The sequence below is a fragment of the Molossus molossus genome, unplaced genomic scaffold (assembly GCF_014108415.1).
Source record: "Molossus molossus isolate mMolMol1 unplaced genomic scaffold, mMolMol1.p scaffold_m16_p_23, whole genome shotgun sequence".
Lineage (NCBI taxonomy): Eukaryota > Metazoa > Chordata > Mammalia > Chiroptera > Molossidae > Molossus > Molossus molossus.
The window spans coordinates 22,320,798-22,335,754 of record NW_023425359.1 but is presented as its reverse complement, the minus strand read 5'-3'; the positions used below and the strand labels follow the sequence as shown (position 1 = coordinate 22,335,754).

Genomic DNA, 14,957 nt, shown 5'->3' with positions numbered 1-14,957 from the left:
TGTTTTTATTTACCTTTCTTAACTCTATGTATCGCTCACTATTAGTTCACTCACACCCACACTCAGACTGGGACCATTTAGACATGTCACTAAACCTCAGCGTGCACAAGTGTAATAGAAACTACAATTGTGTGTATACATTTTGGGGGGACACCCCGTAAAAGTGTAATTTTGAAGCCAGTGTTTATTAAAATACATTTCATTGTCAAAATGTAACAATCTGTGGACACCTTGGATGTTATTTGGTTTTTGCTCCTGGTTTGGTTCCTGGCACAGAGCTCCTAAAACTCTTGGAGTTTACTGAGTGGTTGAAGTCTTCTGTCATCCGCAAGCCCCTTCTGGTGTACCTGAGTTTATGTTAATGAGGGTCCTCCTTTAGTTTAAAGGAGGGGTTGGCTGTGGGGCTTCCAACACCCCACACAGCCCTGAAACACCTCAAGTGAAGAAGGAGGCTGGAAAGTGAGTTCTCTTTACTGATGTAATCAACCACGCCTATGAAATGAAACTTTGATGAAAACTCTTGAATGACAAGGTTTGGAGGGAGCTTCTGGTTGGTGAACCATAAGAGGGGTGTTCCCGGAGAGAGTATGGAAGCTCTGCACCCAACCTCCCCGGACCTCGCCCCATGCATCTCTTCCATTGGGCTGTTCTGAGCTAACATCCTTCATAATAAAACTGTATTTGTTAAGTGCAGCACTTCCCTGAATTTTGTGAGTTTTTCCAGCAAATTATTGAATCTGAGGGGAGGTCATAGTATCACCCAACTTTGTACTTGGCCAGGCAGAAGTGTGAGTAGTTTGGACACCCCATTTGTGGCTGATGTCTAAAATGGAGGCAGACTTGTAGGACGGAGCCCTGAACCTGTGGGGTGTGTGCTAACTCCAGGTAGTGGTAGCAGGAAACGGAATTACGGAACACCCAGTTGATGGCAGAGCACTGGAAAATTAGTCGTTTGGAAAAGTAAGTCCTGCCTGTGCTTTCCTTTGAAATAATAATCTTGTACTTGCAGAATGAGACACTTTAACGTGCCGAAAAGCTTACAGTGCATTTCAGTAATGGTTTAAAACTAATGTGATTTTAATTACAGCTACAGTATATTGGGGGGAGGGACACAAAGGGGAGACATTGTTCAGTCTACTCTAAGGCAATGCCTGGGCACGTCTCTTTGTTCTTACCTTTCAAACGGGGGATACTTAACAATGATGCCAGAGTAAAAATGTGACACGTCTTTATGAACCACAGTTTCACGCCACGTTCACAAAATTGGAGGAAAGATAGAGTGTTATCTCTTACAGGCAGGAACCTTGTCTGCAAACCATGCCCAGGGCAGTAACTGACATGGGAGAGGAGGAAGTAATACAGTAACAAAAAATAGAACGTGAATGTAATGCAAAATGCACAGAAGTTTAACAAAAGGCACAGACTTTAATGCACTATCTGGCTTTCTCTAGGCCATTTTAGGTTATGTGGGCTGAAAAATGTGATAGGCTGGAAAAAAATGGTCCTTCCACCAAAATATTTCCATCAAATCCCTGGAACCTGTGAATGTTACCTTCTTGGAAAACTGAGTCTTTGCCAACGTAAATTTAGCGAAGGACCTTGAGACCATCCTCGATTATCCAGGTGGGTCCTCAATCTATCTTACCAGGGACAGACAGAAGGCAGTGGGAAGATGGAAGCAGAGACTGCTGGAAAGATGTGGCCACAAGTCCAGAAAGCCAGGGACACCTGGAGCCGCCAGAAGGTGGGAGAGGAGGGAGATGCTCTACTGGACAGTGGCCTGGAGAAGGGTCGGTTTTGTATTTCTGACAACCAGAACTGTGAGAGAATACATTTCTGTTTCCACTTTATGGCAGTTAGTCACAGCAGCCCTAGGAAACTAAAACGATAGCTGACCCTCAAGGGCTCACAGTCGGGCTCTTTTTTAAAAAGTTTCTTGGAGGGAGAATTGGCAAATCTTTCCAGAGGGCTAAGGTCCATAGGTTGGACCCACTATAGAGGACGTACATAAGGGCCCTTTCAAGTACAAGATGTCATAAGTTACTGAGCCCAGTGGCTTTCAGCCCTAGGCATGGAATAAACCAATTTAAGCAATAAAAAAACAAGTTTGGGGGGGGAAAGGGTAAAAGTATGTCTATTTAAAAAATATTACCATGTCGAGTCATGAAAAAAAATTCATAAGGCTGTATTTATCGATAGATTATCTACCTATACTGACCATTCCCCATTATGTCCACACCACTCACGGCAATGAACAGCTCCCACAGATCTTAGGGTGCTGTTGTAGAAATCACACTTATGACCAAAAACCATCACTCCTGCAGCTACCACTCAATTTAGCACAAAAATATTTTTGTCTGAAATACTTTCATTGTGGAATCCCTTTTTAAAAACCTGTCCAGCCCTCGCTGGGTAGCTCAGTTGGTTAGAGGTTATGGGTTTGATCCCGGGTCAGAGCACATACAAGAATCAACCAGTGAATGCATAAATAAGTAGAACAACAAATTGATGTTCCTCTCCCCCCTCCTTCCTCTCTCTCTAAAATCAATAAATTGCTGTAAAAAAATAAAAAACTGGTCCGGCCAGTGTGGCTCAGTAGTTGAGCGTCGACCCATGCACCAAGAGGTTGCCCAGGTTGTGGGCCTGATCCCCAGTGAGGGGCATGCAGGAGGCGGCCAGTCAATGTTCTCTCTCATTGATGTTTCCATCTCTCTTTCCCTCTCACTTCCTCTCGCTCTAAAATAAATAAAGGAAAAAAATTTTTTTTAAATAAATAAAATAAAAATCTGTCCAATGAATTCTGTACTTAAGCATAGGTCATCTCATCTACATTAAAGTTATGACATGATTGTTTTACCTCATAAAGGTCTTTATGTGTAAAACAACTGAGTTCAAAACCAAAAGAACACAGATTTCCTAAATAGCTACCCTTTGATAAAAACAAAACAAAACCCCACAACACGATAAATAACATCTCAATTTTTAAGTTAATTTTGGAATTATGAAGAATAATACACCTTTTAGGGTATCTGTTTTCGCAGCTTCACCCTTTTATGAAGTCATGAAACATAGCCCACTTGAAAAAGTAGAAAAGGAACGGTCAGAAACAGAAGTTCTAATTTTGTAACTTGGTAACATGAACCTTAAACTTACCTAGTTGAGCGAGAGGGATCAAAAAAGGTCTGGATTGTTCTAATCATTATTCACAATTTTAAGGCATACCATAGGAAGTAGATTTAAATGTCCTCAGTAAATAAAACGAAGGCCCACACACCCCATCTTATATAGCGAGGCACAGAGGTCTATTATTACCATGACTACAGTGTAGCACTCTTGTCATCAGAAGACTGGCCTATTTTCAAATCCAAGGCGACACACCTCTGCGCTCTTTTAATTTTTATAACTACTTTTATTTTGAAATCTTTGGAATTAACGTTCTATATTGAATTCCTTTTTTCTTTTAATAGTGAATGTAAAACCCAACAGTCCCTTGACTGCTATGGGTTCCCCATGGATGGCCTTATTTTAAGATGCATATTTAGGCTCTGATTTCACCAACACAAAGACCTGTTGGACAGGAAGCTGTGATGACGCTGTCAGCCTTAGGTAAACATCCCAGGCACTTGGACTGTGTGGGACAGTCATTATTCCTCTCACCCACGCCAGAATATTGGTCACTATCCCATGCACCGTCCCCAAGTGCCTGTGAGCCTTTGTGAGCGTCCCTAACCCTGGGAGAAACAGGTGCGGGGCTTGGAAAACACCTGGAGACCAAAAGGTGAGACGCTGGCGGACAACCGGGCGGCTGTGTACACGTGGAAGGGACTCGCCTGGGCTCCGCGCTCCCGCACCGCCGGACGCTGGCCACTGGGTAAGAAGGAGCCTGCAGACCACGCCCTTAACACCTGCGGCGGCGCGGGCAGCCCGGAGGGGTGGGGCCGGGAGTGCGGAGGCGGGGCCTGCCGCCGGAGGCGTGACCGAGCGTGCGTGGGCGGGACCTTGCGCGCGGGGGCGTGGTCGGACGGCGGGGGCGGAGCCTGCCGCGGGAGGCGGGCTTCCCCGGGCCGCGGTTTCCCGTGTCTCCTCGGTCGCCGCGGCCCAGCGCTCGGACCATGGTCTGGCGCCGCGCGGTGCTTGCGGGGACGCGGGTCGCCCGGAGCGGGAGCGGCTCGGCGGCCGCGAGGTACGGGACGCGCCTGGCCAGGCGGGCAGGGCGGGCTCGGCCGGGCGCGGAGACCTCACGCCTCGGCGCCACCTGGGCCCTGAGTCCCATTTCTTCGGGCCCCGAGGGGTGCAGAGGATGGTGCCCTGCGCCACTGAAGGGCCCTGTGACTCCGGCTGAAAATACTTGAGTCGGGTCCGCTTGGACAACCCAACCCCCCACGGCTGCCAGATAAAATACAAGATGCCCTAGTAATTTGGGGTTCCAGAGAGCGAATAACTGTTGAAGTGTGTCCCGCATATTGCACGGGACCGCCCGAGCCCAGACGGTTCTTGGCTGTGTATCTGAACTCCTCGGGCAGTGGTGCGCTCTGCATGCTCGCTTGCTCACGCTGCAGGAAGTGGAGGGGCGCTTCCTGCCGAGTGGCCGCGTCTTGGAGGATAGGGACAGTGACATGCCTGTGGGGTCGCCCCCGACTGCCCCGGGGACGGGGCTTCCCCCGCCTTGGCCCGCCCGCACGGCCCTGGCTGCCCTGCCGGCTGCGCATCTGCGCGGCCTCTGTCTCTCCCCACCCGCCCGGGATCTCTTCCTACCCATTCCATCCGGTACCTTGGACCGGGTTTGCAAGACTGGGAACGCTTGAACTTTCTATGCTAACCTAGAAAGGTGCTGCTCACCTGCTGTAACTATGTGACCGACACCTCCTTGAGGCCCCTAAGATGTGTTTTTCCGACTATATATGTATCCCTTGGGCATTTAGCATTTGGCCTACTTGGCACGTAGTAGGCGCTTCAGCGCTCCATGCAGGTGGCACGACTAGGCTGCTTCTCTGTGTTGAAGTGAAACGTTATTGTGCACTTCTCCCCTTCTGCCCCTTTCTTTGATAGGTGATAACTTTTGGGAGCTCGACTAGAACAAGGAGGAAGGTCCCTTCCCCAAACTTTCTCTTTTATCTGGCAGGGAAGGGAGTGATATTTCCACTGGAACTCCTGCTTCTATCGCGAAGATAGTAGTAGATGGTGTAGGGATCATGAATAAATGCTGGACCTGAAAAGGACTTATTTTCTTAGTTAATAAACCAAATAGATTGCTGATTGATTCCACTAAGGCACCTTCTTAGGTCCAGGCCAGCACCGATTAACCTCCTTTCCCTTCTGGCTTTTTTTTAAAACTATGCCCTCTGCTAAGTCGGCTGCAGTCTCCCTAACTTGCGTCTCCTAACCTCTCTCTGAGATACAAACACAGGCCCTTTGGTTTTAAAGGTTTTCTTGCTAAACTTTGGAGAAGCAAGAAACAATATAATTTATCAATTTTTTTTTTTGAGAGAGAGAGAAAAGGATTGGTTTGTTGTTTCACTTATTTATGCATTCATTGGCTGATTCTTTTTTTTTTTTTTTTTTTAATTCTCACCTGAGGATATTTTTCTGTTTATCATCAGATGGAGTGGGAAGGGGATAGAGAGAGGGAGGGAGAGAAGGAGGGAGGGAGGGAGAGGGAAATACTGATGTGAGAGAGACACATGGACTACTTGCCTTCTGCATGACCCAAATAGGGCCGGGACGAACTGCAACCGAGGTACATGCTCTTGACTGGAACCAAATCCATGATTCATCAGTCCATGGGCCGATGCTCTAACTGCTGAGCCAAACCAGTCAGGGTGCCCTTATTTATTTATTTTTTTTACTTTTAAAGGTATTTTATTTTTTAAAATTAAATTTATTTAGGTGACACTAGTTAACACATTACATATTTTTCAGGTGTACAACATTATAATTCAGTATCTGTAAAATCTGAATCTTTGTAGATTCTCTGTTTCACAAAGTGTCCATGGACTTTTGGCATGTTTTAATTAAAAAATCGAAAATGGCCCTGGCCAGTTTGGCTCAGCGGTTAGAGCGTCGGCCTGTGGTCCGGAGAGACCCGGGTTCGGTTCCCGCTAAGGGCATGTACTTCGGTTGCAGTTGGTCCCCGGCCCTGGTTGGTTGTGCTGGTGGCAGCCACTCGATGTGTCCCTTCATGTTGATGTTTCTCTCTCTCTCCCTTCCTCTCTCCCCCTCCCACTCTATCTGTACAAAAAATGGAAAAATATCCTCGGGTGAGGATAAAAAAAAAAAAAAAGGAAAATGTATTTTTTAACCAACAGTCAGGCCATGGGCCAATCGTTAGGACAGTCTTTCTGAAATTCAGTGCCAGGGTTTAACCCAGTAAATTCTGTTTTATCAAATAATTGAGGGCATGAGGGGGCTAATTAGAGAAGCACACTGGCCCTTTTGGTTTTAGTAAACCAATAAATCGATATTTTGTACTGGTAATAAGTGAAACTTTTTTCTTCTATTTTGTAAGTTTGGATATATACTTGCATATTAGGTCTTCCTCAAATGCCTCTCAGCGCTGTAAACCTTTCCTGTTTAGTAAACTGTGATCCTTGAACAATTCCTTGCAGGATGGGGAACAGCATGTCATCGTCTCTGGGGAAACCGGCCGCTGCTCCTGTGACTCAGATCCAAGTGAGTGAGTGGGAGACGGGGTGAAAACGATCCCGGGTGGAACAATTGTGTCCTCACATTGAAGATGCTTCTTCAGTATCCAAACTTGACATAGTTCAACAAGTGAATTAGTACATTCATACGTATATTTTCAAATCTGCTATCAAAATAATCTATGAGACAGAAAAGTTCTAGAGCATTTCGGTCGTCAAAGTTGCTGAGCCTCTTTCTCAATGGGGACTTCACTCCCTGCACGCTGGGTCTGGGCTGGCTGCTCTCTCCATCATACCCACCCCCGGTCAGGCAGCCTTTAGCCAGGGGTTCTGTTTGATGTGGGCCTGGGAAGCTGGAGAACAGCTTTCTCCCCGACACAGAGCCTCGTATGTGGTAGTCACCCTAGTAACAAACGTCACAGGGATACTGTGCACTGCTGTGTTCAGCCAAGTCCAGTTCATCCTCCCTTGGAAAATTCCTCTGGTCTGTGTGTTTTTCTTCGCTTGCAACCTACGAGACAGTTGTGTTTGTCTTTCTCTGTCCCTCACCACCAACCACTACTGCATACATAACATTCTGCCTGTAACTTAGTTGGCTACAACAGTATTCATTCACAGCTGTTGATGTAACAGCAATGCCAGAAACCTACTGGGAAGGAATTGCCTCTTTGTTGAAAACAATATATAGTAATTTGGGAATGAAAGAGACAAAGAGAAACATCGATTTGTTGTTCCACTTCTTTATTCATTCATAGATTTTTTTTTTTAATCCTCACTCGAGGATACTTTTTTCCATTTATCATCAGATAGAGTGGGAGAGAGAGGGAGAAACATGGATGAGAGAGAACATCGATTGGCCGCCTCCTGCATGCCCCCCACTGGGGATTTGGCCCACAACCTGGGCATGTGCCCTGACTGGGAATCAAATCAGCAACCTCTTGGTGCAGGGTCTACACTCAACCCCTGAGCCACTCCGGCCGACCCGTGTCCCCTTTTTCCTCAGTGTTCCTTTGAAATGCATAACATTCCCCTCAAGCTACAGAAGAGAAAATAGGTCCTGGAGACTTAGTCTGAGCCTTGAATCAGTTGTGAGACCCCCACATTCGTACCCTTTTCGCCGTATCATTTCTTTCCTTCCAAAAGGGGATATCTGGCATTAAAATGATTTGGGGGGGGGGGCTGCTTTACTTCAGGAAACCATTTCTGACAACTGCGTGGTGATCTTCTCCAAGACGTCTTGTTCCTACTGTACGATGGCGAAAAAGCTGTTCCGGGACATGAACGTGGACTACACGGCCGTGGAGCTGGACACGCTCGAATGTGGCAGCCAGTTCCAGGACGCGCTGCACAGGATGACCGGCGAGAGGACCGTGAGTCTGCTCTGTGCTGCTTTTCCCCGCAGGCGGGGACCTGGGCGTCACCTCGTGCCAGGACCCGGGACCCAGACATTCCCTGAGACTCTTACACCAATAAAGAAACTATAGATCCGGGAACCAGGTCCATAGACTAGGAAACGCAGAGTTCATTTTCTTTTTCTTGCCGTGTGCATGTGTGTGCGTGTGCGTGTGCATGTGTGTGTGTGTGTGTTTGGACCAGCGGGGTGTGAATCTTTCAGGTCCTCCTGGAGCTCCCTCACTTGGACAGTACAGACGAGGGGTCAGTCTTCAGTTACTGTTCCAGTAGGAGGGCTTTAGCACTCCATGGTCCTAGATCCTTGAAATGTAAGGATTTTTCCAAAATGATGCATTCTCAGAAAAATATACAATGTTGCCACTTTCCTTCCTACGTGCATGGAAGAAGTTTGTAGTCTATTTTTTCCCCTTTAGTAAACAACTGTAAGACACTTAAGATTGTTTATTAGAGGCTGCTTTATTTTACCTTTTATACACATGCCAGTGATCAGAAGGCCCTGGAGAGTCCGATGGTCCTGGGTTTAAATCCCAGCTCTTGTCATTTACTGATTGTGATCTTGAGCAAGTACGTGTGCCTCATCTCCCTCCAAAATAAGACTAAAAACTACCGAACTTGGGGGTAGAAAGATTTAAATAGGTAATTTGGGAAAGAGCTTATTTAGCATCTCATGTCGTGCCCGGCCCACAACGGGACCCAGACTGGCAGCATCTGTCATTCTCGTGTGTAACGGTCTACTGCTAACAGCAGGGTGATAGCTGACCTTTCGTTTATCCAACAGGTGCCGAGAATATTTGTCAATGGGACTTTTATTGGAGGTGCCACCGACACCCATAGGCTTCACCAAGAAGGGAAGTTGCTTCCGCTGGTCCATCAGTGCTATTTAAAAAAAAGTGACAAGGATTTTAGTGATAGTATGTGAGGATGTTTAAATATGTGGATAATCTTCCTGAAAGAGTTGTTAAAATAATGAACAATAAATCGCTGTGGAAACCTCACCTTCCTGCTTGCCAATTTTTGAGCAAAAGAGATGATATTTAAAACTGGAGGAATGGAGTCGTCTCAGGATAAGAATGGGTTTTATTAGCAATTCATATGTGAATTTTACAGATTTGGGATTTTTTATTGTGAATTCTGTTCAGGAGTTAATTCCTTACCCTTTATAGATTTTACTGGTGAAGAGTGATGTGCGCTTCGTCATTAAAATGTAAGGCTCGCCCTGGCTGGTCTGGCTCAGCGGTTAGAGCGTCGGCCTGTGGACCAGAAGGTCCAGGGGTCGGTTCCCGCTAAGGGCATGTACCTCAGTTGCAGTTTGTCCCCGGCCCTGGTTGGGGTCGCGTGGGTAGCAGCCAGTTGACGTGTCTCTCTCACATCAGTGTTTCTCTCTCTCTCTTCTTCCTTCTCTCCCTCCTGCTCTGTCTGAAGGTAAATGTAAAAATGTCCTCAGGTGAGGATAAAAAAATTTTTTAAATGTAAGGCTTTTTCTCTCTATAGCCTGCCACTGTGGCTCAATGGTTGAGCGATGACCCATGTACCAAGAGGTTGCCAGTTCAATTCCCGGTCAGGGCACATGCCCAGGCTGTGGGCCAAATCCCCAGTGGGGGGCATGCAGGAGGGGCCAATCGATGTTCTTTCTCATCGATGTTTCTCTCTCTCTCTCCATCTCCCTCTCTAAAAATCAGTAAAGAAAACATATTAAAAAGAAAACGTAAGGCTCTCACTGATCAGGTATGAACTTGGCAGGGCCGTGTCCTTGCACGGTATAGTGACGAGTCCTCACACTGGAGACAGAGAAGTACACTACACTGGTAGCATGGAAGGAAACTTCTTCCAAAGAAACCAAATGACTCACTTAAGGGCTTAGTTCCCAACACCAGAGCTGTGCCTATGGGCAGTGTGGAAAACGGGACAACAGGCCCCAAATGACGTCGTCTGTGACGAGCTCAAGTCACCAAACTGAGACCTAACCCTAACCTGATGGCAGCTCTGGCCTCTCCCAGGAATGTGACGGTAGCCAGTCGGTCTGCAGTGTCCTGGTCCCCTCGTGCCACGAAGTCCCCGTCAGACCCCTGTGCCCTTCCCCTGCTGCACAAACGTCCTTTCCTGTCACGTCCTTTCATGTCCCACAGAAATGAAGAGGCATTGCAGCCTCTAGGAGCACGAACTTCCGAAACGGTGCACAGATGGACCCGAGCTACTAGGACTGCCCAAGGCCTCTTCCTACCGACTCCACGGACCCCTAGACGGACAGTGCTTTGCCCACGCGTGCGCACCGTGCTAGCTGAACTTACAAGCCAGGCGTGACGGTGCACAGTGGTGACAATGCCGCCGGTTGCAGGAGTGAGCTATGTGAGCCCTCTGCGCTGCACCCGTCTGTCTGCATGGGCAGCGCTTCCGGCTTCTCGCCGGGAACCCCAATTGCCAGCGTCATTGCTGCTGCTCTGGGGGCCATCAGGGCGGCTGGACCCCGTACTGAGAAGGCCCAGGGTCCCGATGGCTGCCACATGACTCGCTGGCCGGAGTGTGCGCAGCAGGGGGACGCAGGGCCCAGCAACAGGACCTGAGCGCTCAGCTTGCTTCCCTAACAGCGCCCGGTCGGTTCACAGCACGAATAGGTGATGGCCGTGATTTTCCATTTACTCTTTTCCAATGGACGTTCACCGCAGGTGACTGAAACTGCAGCTGAGGGTGCAGGGGGTGTCGTGTGGTTTTACTGTGGACCCACCGGGGTTTTCCCAGGTCCCAGCTACGATTTTATGGGTGACTTCCCTTCTCCTCCCTTCCCATGTCTTTGCTCGGCTGTGATAGTAAGTTACATGAACGGGATGGTGTACACAACGAACATTTATTTCTTACATCTCTGGAGGCTGGGAAGTCCGAGATCAAGGTCCCGGCTAACTTGGTTCTTGCTGAGGGCCCTCTTCCTGCTCAGCAGATGGCTGTGGTCTTGCTGTCTGTCTCCTCACCAGGCGGAGGGCAGACAGAGCAAACAAGCTCCTACTTAAGGAGGCACCAACCCATCAGCAGGGATAGGATCGAATGACCTCCCCAAACCCCTTGTCTTCAAATACCACACCCTGGGGGGAAGGGTTTCAACACAAACATTTCTGGGGAGACACCTTCAGTCCATAACACCTTACCTTACAGTCCGATAAAAGAACAGTATCTAAGAAAGAAACTAGGTATGAATGGTTCCAGCAGCTGCTTTTATTTTTCAGAACCACAGGCTAGAAAGAGAATGACCAGTTTATGAAAAATGCCATTTACTTTATCAGTCCTCTTTTCTTTTTAATGTTAAGATCTGAAAGATAAACTGTTGACTGGAGCCCATTAATATTTAAAGAAATGGGCCATTTGCTTTCTCATTTTGTCACTAATCAATTTATAAAGTGCCAAATATTTAATTGGGAAGCTGGAAATCTGTTGGGGGAAAAAAGTGTCTGGTTTAAATGTGTCTGGATTTTATTGTGTTCTAACATATATTCTAAATGACACCATGTAAGCAATACTTTTAAAGTCGTTTTCTTCATTAGGTTTAATATTGTTAAAACATTTTGAGTAGTTTTCATCATCTATGAAGAAACGTATGGTTTGCTATCTTCTTTTCTCCACACAACTGTTGACTGTCATCTTTAAATAGAGAACTATAAAATCAACTAAATGTTCAGAGTTTGGGTGGGTATATTCTGATGTAATTTGATCTAAGCCTTCTAACTTCCAGCACCAATCTTACAAGGTTTCAGAAAAATTTTATGGGATTTCAGATACAAAAGAAATTTCTGAAAATTGGTACTGAAACCAATTGTATTTTTCATTCAGTATTTATTTGCATAGTTGACTTTTGGTGTTAAGTTTTCCCAAAGGCAACTTTGAGTAGATTTTTTCACACAGACAGAAATTCTGTGTTAAAAGTCTTAATGTGCATTTCGATTAAATCCAGTAGTTTCGATCCTATAATCGAAATCCATTGGATTTCATGTTTTAAATAAATAGTTATATATAATAGTATATAATAAGGCACTGTAAGGCCAATGTTATCAAAACCTTATTTTCATCTTATTCAAATATCACAGATTACTAAGAGTCTTAGATTTTATAAGGTGTATTATAACCTTAAAATTCTTATTTCTTTAAAGAAACACAAAGACAATTATTTGAAGTGCATAGACTTTATTTGGTACTTCTATCAGCTTCTACAATAATACAATTGACCAGCAACAGCTCCCATTAGTGCCCACCTGCATTCCATGTCTAAAATGATTTTTTCAGTATGGTATTTTGAAGGATAGAAAGTCAAGATTTCACAGTATGGGTAAAATCTGTTTTATCATGAAATAAATTTAATACATTAGTATTTCCTCCATTTTCTATCAGAAAACAGTGAAATTACATTGTTAGGTATTTTATTTACACTGAAAACTTGGAAGACTCCACAAAGCATCGGTGAGTTTATCAACAGACCTAGGACCTCCCCTTCCCTCCTTCAGGGTTCTATCCTTTAAAATGACAGTTGTTATAAATGATAATTTTATACTTTTAAGCACCAGCTCGACAATTTAAAAGTTTTCTTTCCATTTTATAGGATTCCCTCTTTGAAAGGCAAAGTCACTGTAAAAATATGAAGGTAATGAAAGCAATCACTGGCCTGGATGCTTTGTATTGAAAACAATTGCAATGCTTTTACAACTACGTTCACTCTTCTGAGTGAAATTTGCTTGTAGGCTCAAAATACTTTTCTTTTGTCTTGAAAAGTTCCCTTAAAAACGAACCACTTTTGGAACTGTAGAATTGTATTTTTCATTCAGTATTTAAATATGTAACTTGGTCCTTAGAGATGTTACATAAAGTCCAGACTCTGGGATCATTCGTTATATAAAACTATAAAAAACCTCAAACTACCACAAAGTGTTACTGATGTTGACAGTCGTGTACGTATTACACGTCAATGTCCCAGATCACCCTGTTGATGGGTGCTTCAACTACTAATGCACAATCAGGTTTTAAAACTTCACAGTTGAATTCCCAATCATTACATAAAGGTGAAATCTCTGGAAGACCCTTTGAGGCCTGTCCTGCAGACCATGAAGGCATTACTTCACGAACACACTCTGTGGAAAGGACCGGCACACCTGTGTGGGGGAGCCGGTCAGTCGCTTTAAGGCAGTCAGAGAGCGTGTTTTTCACTTGACGGCTCTTGCATACTTATTCAATTTTACGCTATGCAGACATCGGTCTGTGTAAATATTTCTCAAATGGTCAATTATGGAAATCAAAGCCTTTATATAAAGCAACTGCACATTTAGAACTAGATAACACCTCTCCCCGAACCAATTAAAGAATGCTTTTATAGCCCTGGCCGGTTTGGCTCAGTGGTTGGAGCGTCGGCCTGCGGACCAGAGTCCCGGGTTCGGTTCCCGCTAAGGGCGCGTACCAAAAAAGAAAACAAAACAAAAACGCTTTCCTATATGTCTCATCCCTTTGGACAATTTCTTCACTATCAGAAGCCGGCAATAAAAGGACAAAAATATAATTCAAATGCACTATAAAAGTGATGTCTAGTCACACTATATGAAATAGTCCATATTTAGAATAGTGCCACAAAAATATTTTTTCTTGGTCACTATTCATCAAATGTGTATTTAAACTTTAATTTGGCTGGTAAGAGTTTCCATTGCAAACAAAGCCTAACAAGTAATTTAAACAGAAGTTTCCATTCAATGTTTGTATTGATACAATATCTGTCAATTATGTGGCAATGGTATATAAAATAGCAAGCCTTTAACCTCAGTCACTACCCTTAATAACCCAAGTGTTCATTAAGCAAACCCAGTAACACAGAGCTAACTTACTATTTCCTTTGTGCAAGCACAGATTCTGATAACTTCTAAAAGTACTAAAAGTGATGAAATTTAAATATATTTTTAAATTAAATATTATCACGTATATTTAAGGTTAATATGACACGTGGTGGTGCTGAACAGAGCAAAGGGAAAAATTGCTTTAGGTCCAGAAAAAGCGTTTATACATTTTCATTCTATTTACAAAATTCATTCTGATGGAAAATTATCACCTTAACTTCATTAATTGAATTTTGTAACATAACTCCTCTAGTTTATGGTTCTTTCTACCAATTCCCAATATCATTTGGTATTTTCAAGGTTTGGGAAAATATGTAAATTCATTCAAACAGTATGCTTGCCCATATTAGTTTTTGAAAAGTATTACCACAGGATTATTTTAAAAGTTAATTTCATAATACTTTTTCAAAAGCAAATAAAAAGTTCACCAATTTAAAAAAAAATGTTGATGGTGAATACATGCTATTTACAAGACCTTTTATGCTACAAGCCATGTATGAAGTACTTAGTAGACCAAAGATTTTGACAGTGGTCTTTATAACTATGCAAATATGAGGACTGAAATACTATTTTCTGAGAGTATTCAGTTACTTATTTTTCAAAGAGTGCTTTCTTGAGTTAGGTACATCTATAGTTACAAAGGCTTAATAACTGATCTTACTCAAAGGCCATAAAATATATGCAAATATCTAATACAAAAGATATACAACATAGGTTGATTTGGGGAGAGAATTTATCAATATATTGTTCCAAGAGGCCTGCCCATCATTAATTTGAAAAATATATGATCTTCAACCTATATGAAACAAAAAGCAATCTGCAAGATTTATCCCAAACCTAAAAATGAGTGACTTTCCTATCCTTCATTGTATTACCCAGGCAAAGCATAACTAAAGAAACCACAAAAATTCCACAAGTTTTAAAAGAAAAATAGAGGTATAACAGTAGTCTTCTAACAATTCAGATTGGCTAATTACCAGGGAAATAATAAATGAAATCCAGACAGTAAGTGCAACAAATTCCGTAGCTTAGCATCTTTTTTCCCTAA

The 14,957-nt window shown here is 44.1% G+C and overlaps 1 protein-coding gene across 1 annotated transcript; it reads left to right on the top strand.

Moving 5' to 3' along the window:
• Positions 1-4,097: 4,097 nt before the first annotated feature.
• Positions 4,098-9,049, top strand: GLRX2 (glutaredoxin 2). The gene is made up of 4 exons (XM_036277561.1): positions 4,098-4,183; positions 6,606-6,669; positions 7,835-8,011; positions 8,833-9,049. The coding sequence occupies exons 1-4, from the start codon at positions 4,113-4,115 to the stop codon at positions 8,971-8,973; spliced, it is 453 nt and encodes a 150-aa protein (XP_036133454.1). The 5' UTR covers positions 4,098-4,112; the 3' UTR covers positions 8,974-9,049.
• The last annotated feature ends 5,908 nt before the right edge of the window (positions 9,050-14,957 follow it).

What these genes read in the sequence shown, in the direction of transcription:
- GLRX2 (XM_036277561.1), top strand. Translation starts at nt 4,113, where the DNA reads ATGGTCTGGCGCCGCGCGGTGCTTGCGGGGACGCGGGTCGCCCGGAGC. An exon ending in CTCCTGTGACTCAGATCCAA is followed by an intron (nt 6,670 to 7,834) that starts GTGAGTGAGTGG and finishes GCTTTACTTCAG; the next exon opens with GAAACCATTTCTGACAACTG. An exon ending in GGATGACCGGCGAGAGGACC is followed by an intron (nt 8,012 to 8,832) that starts GTGAGTCTGCTC and finishes TTTATCCAACAG; the next exon opens with GTGCCGAGAATATTTGTCAA.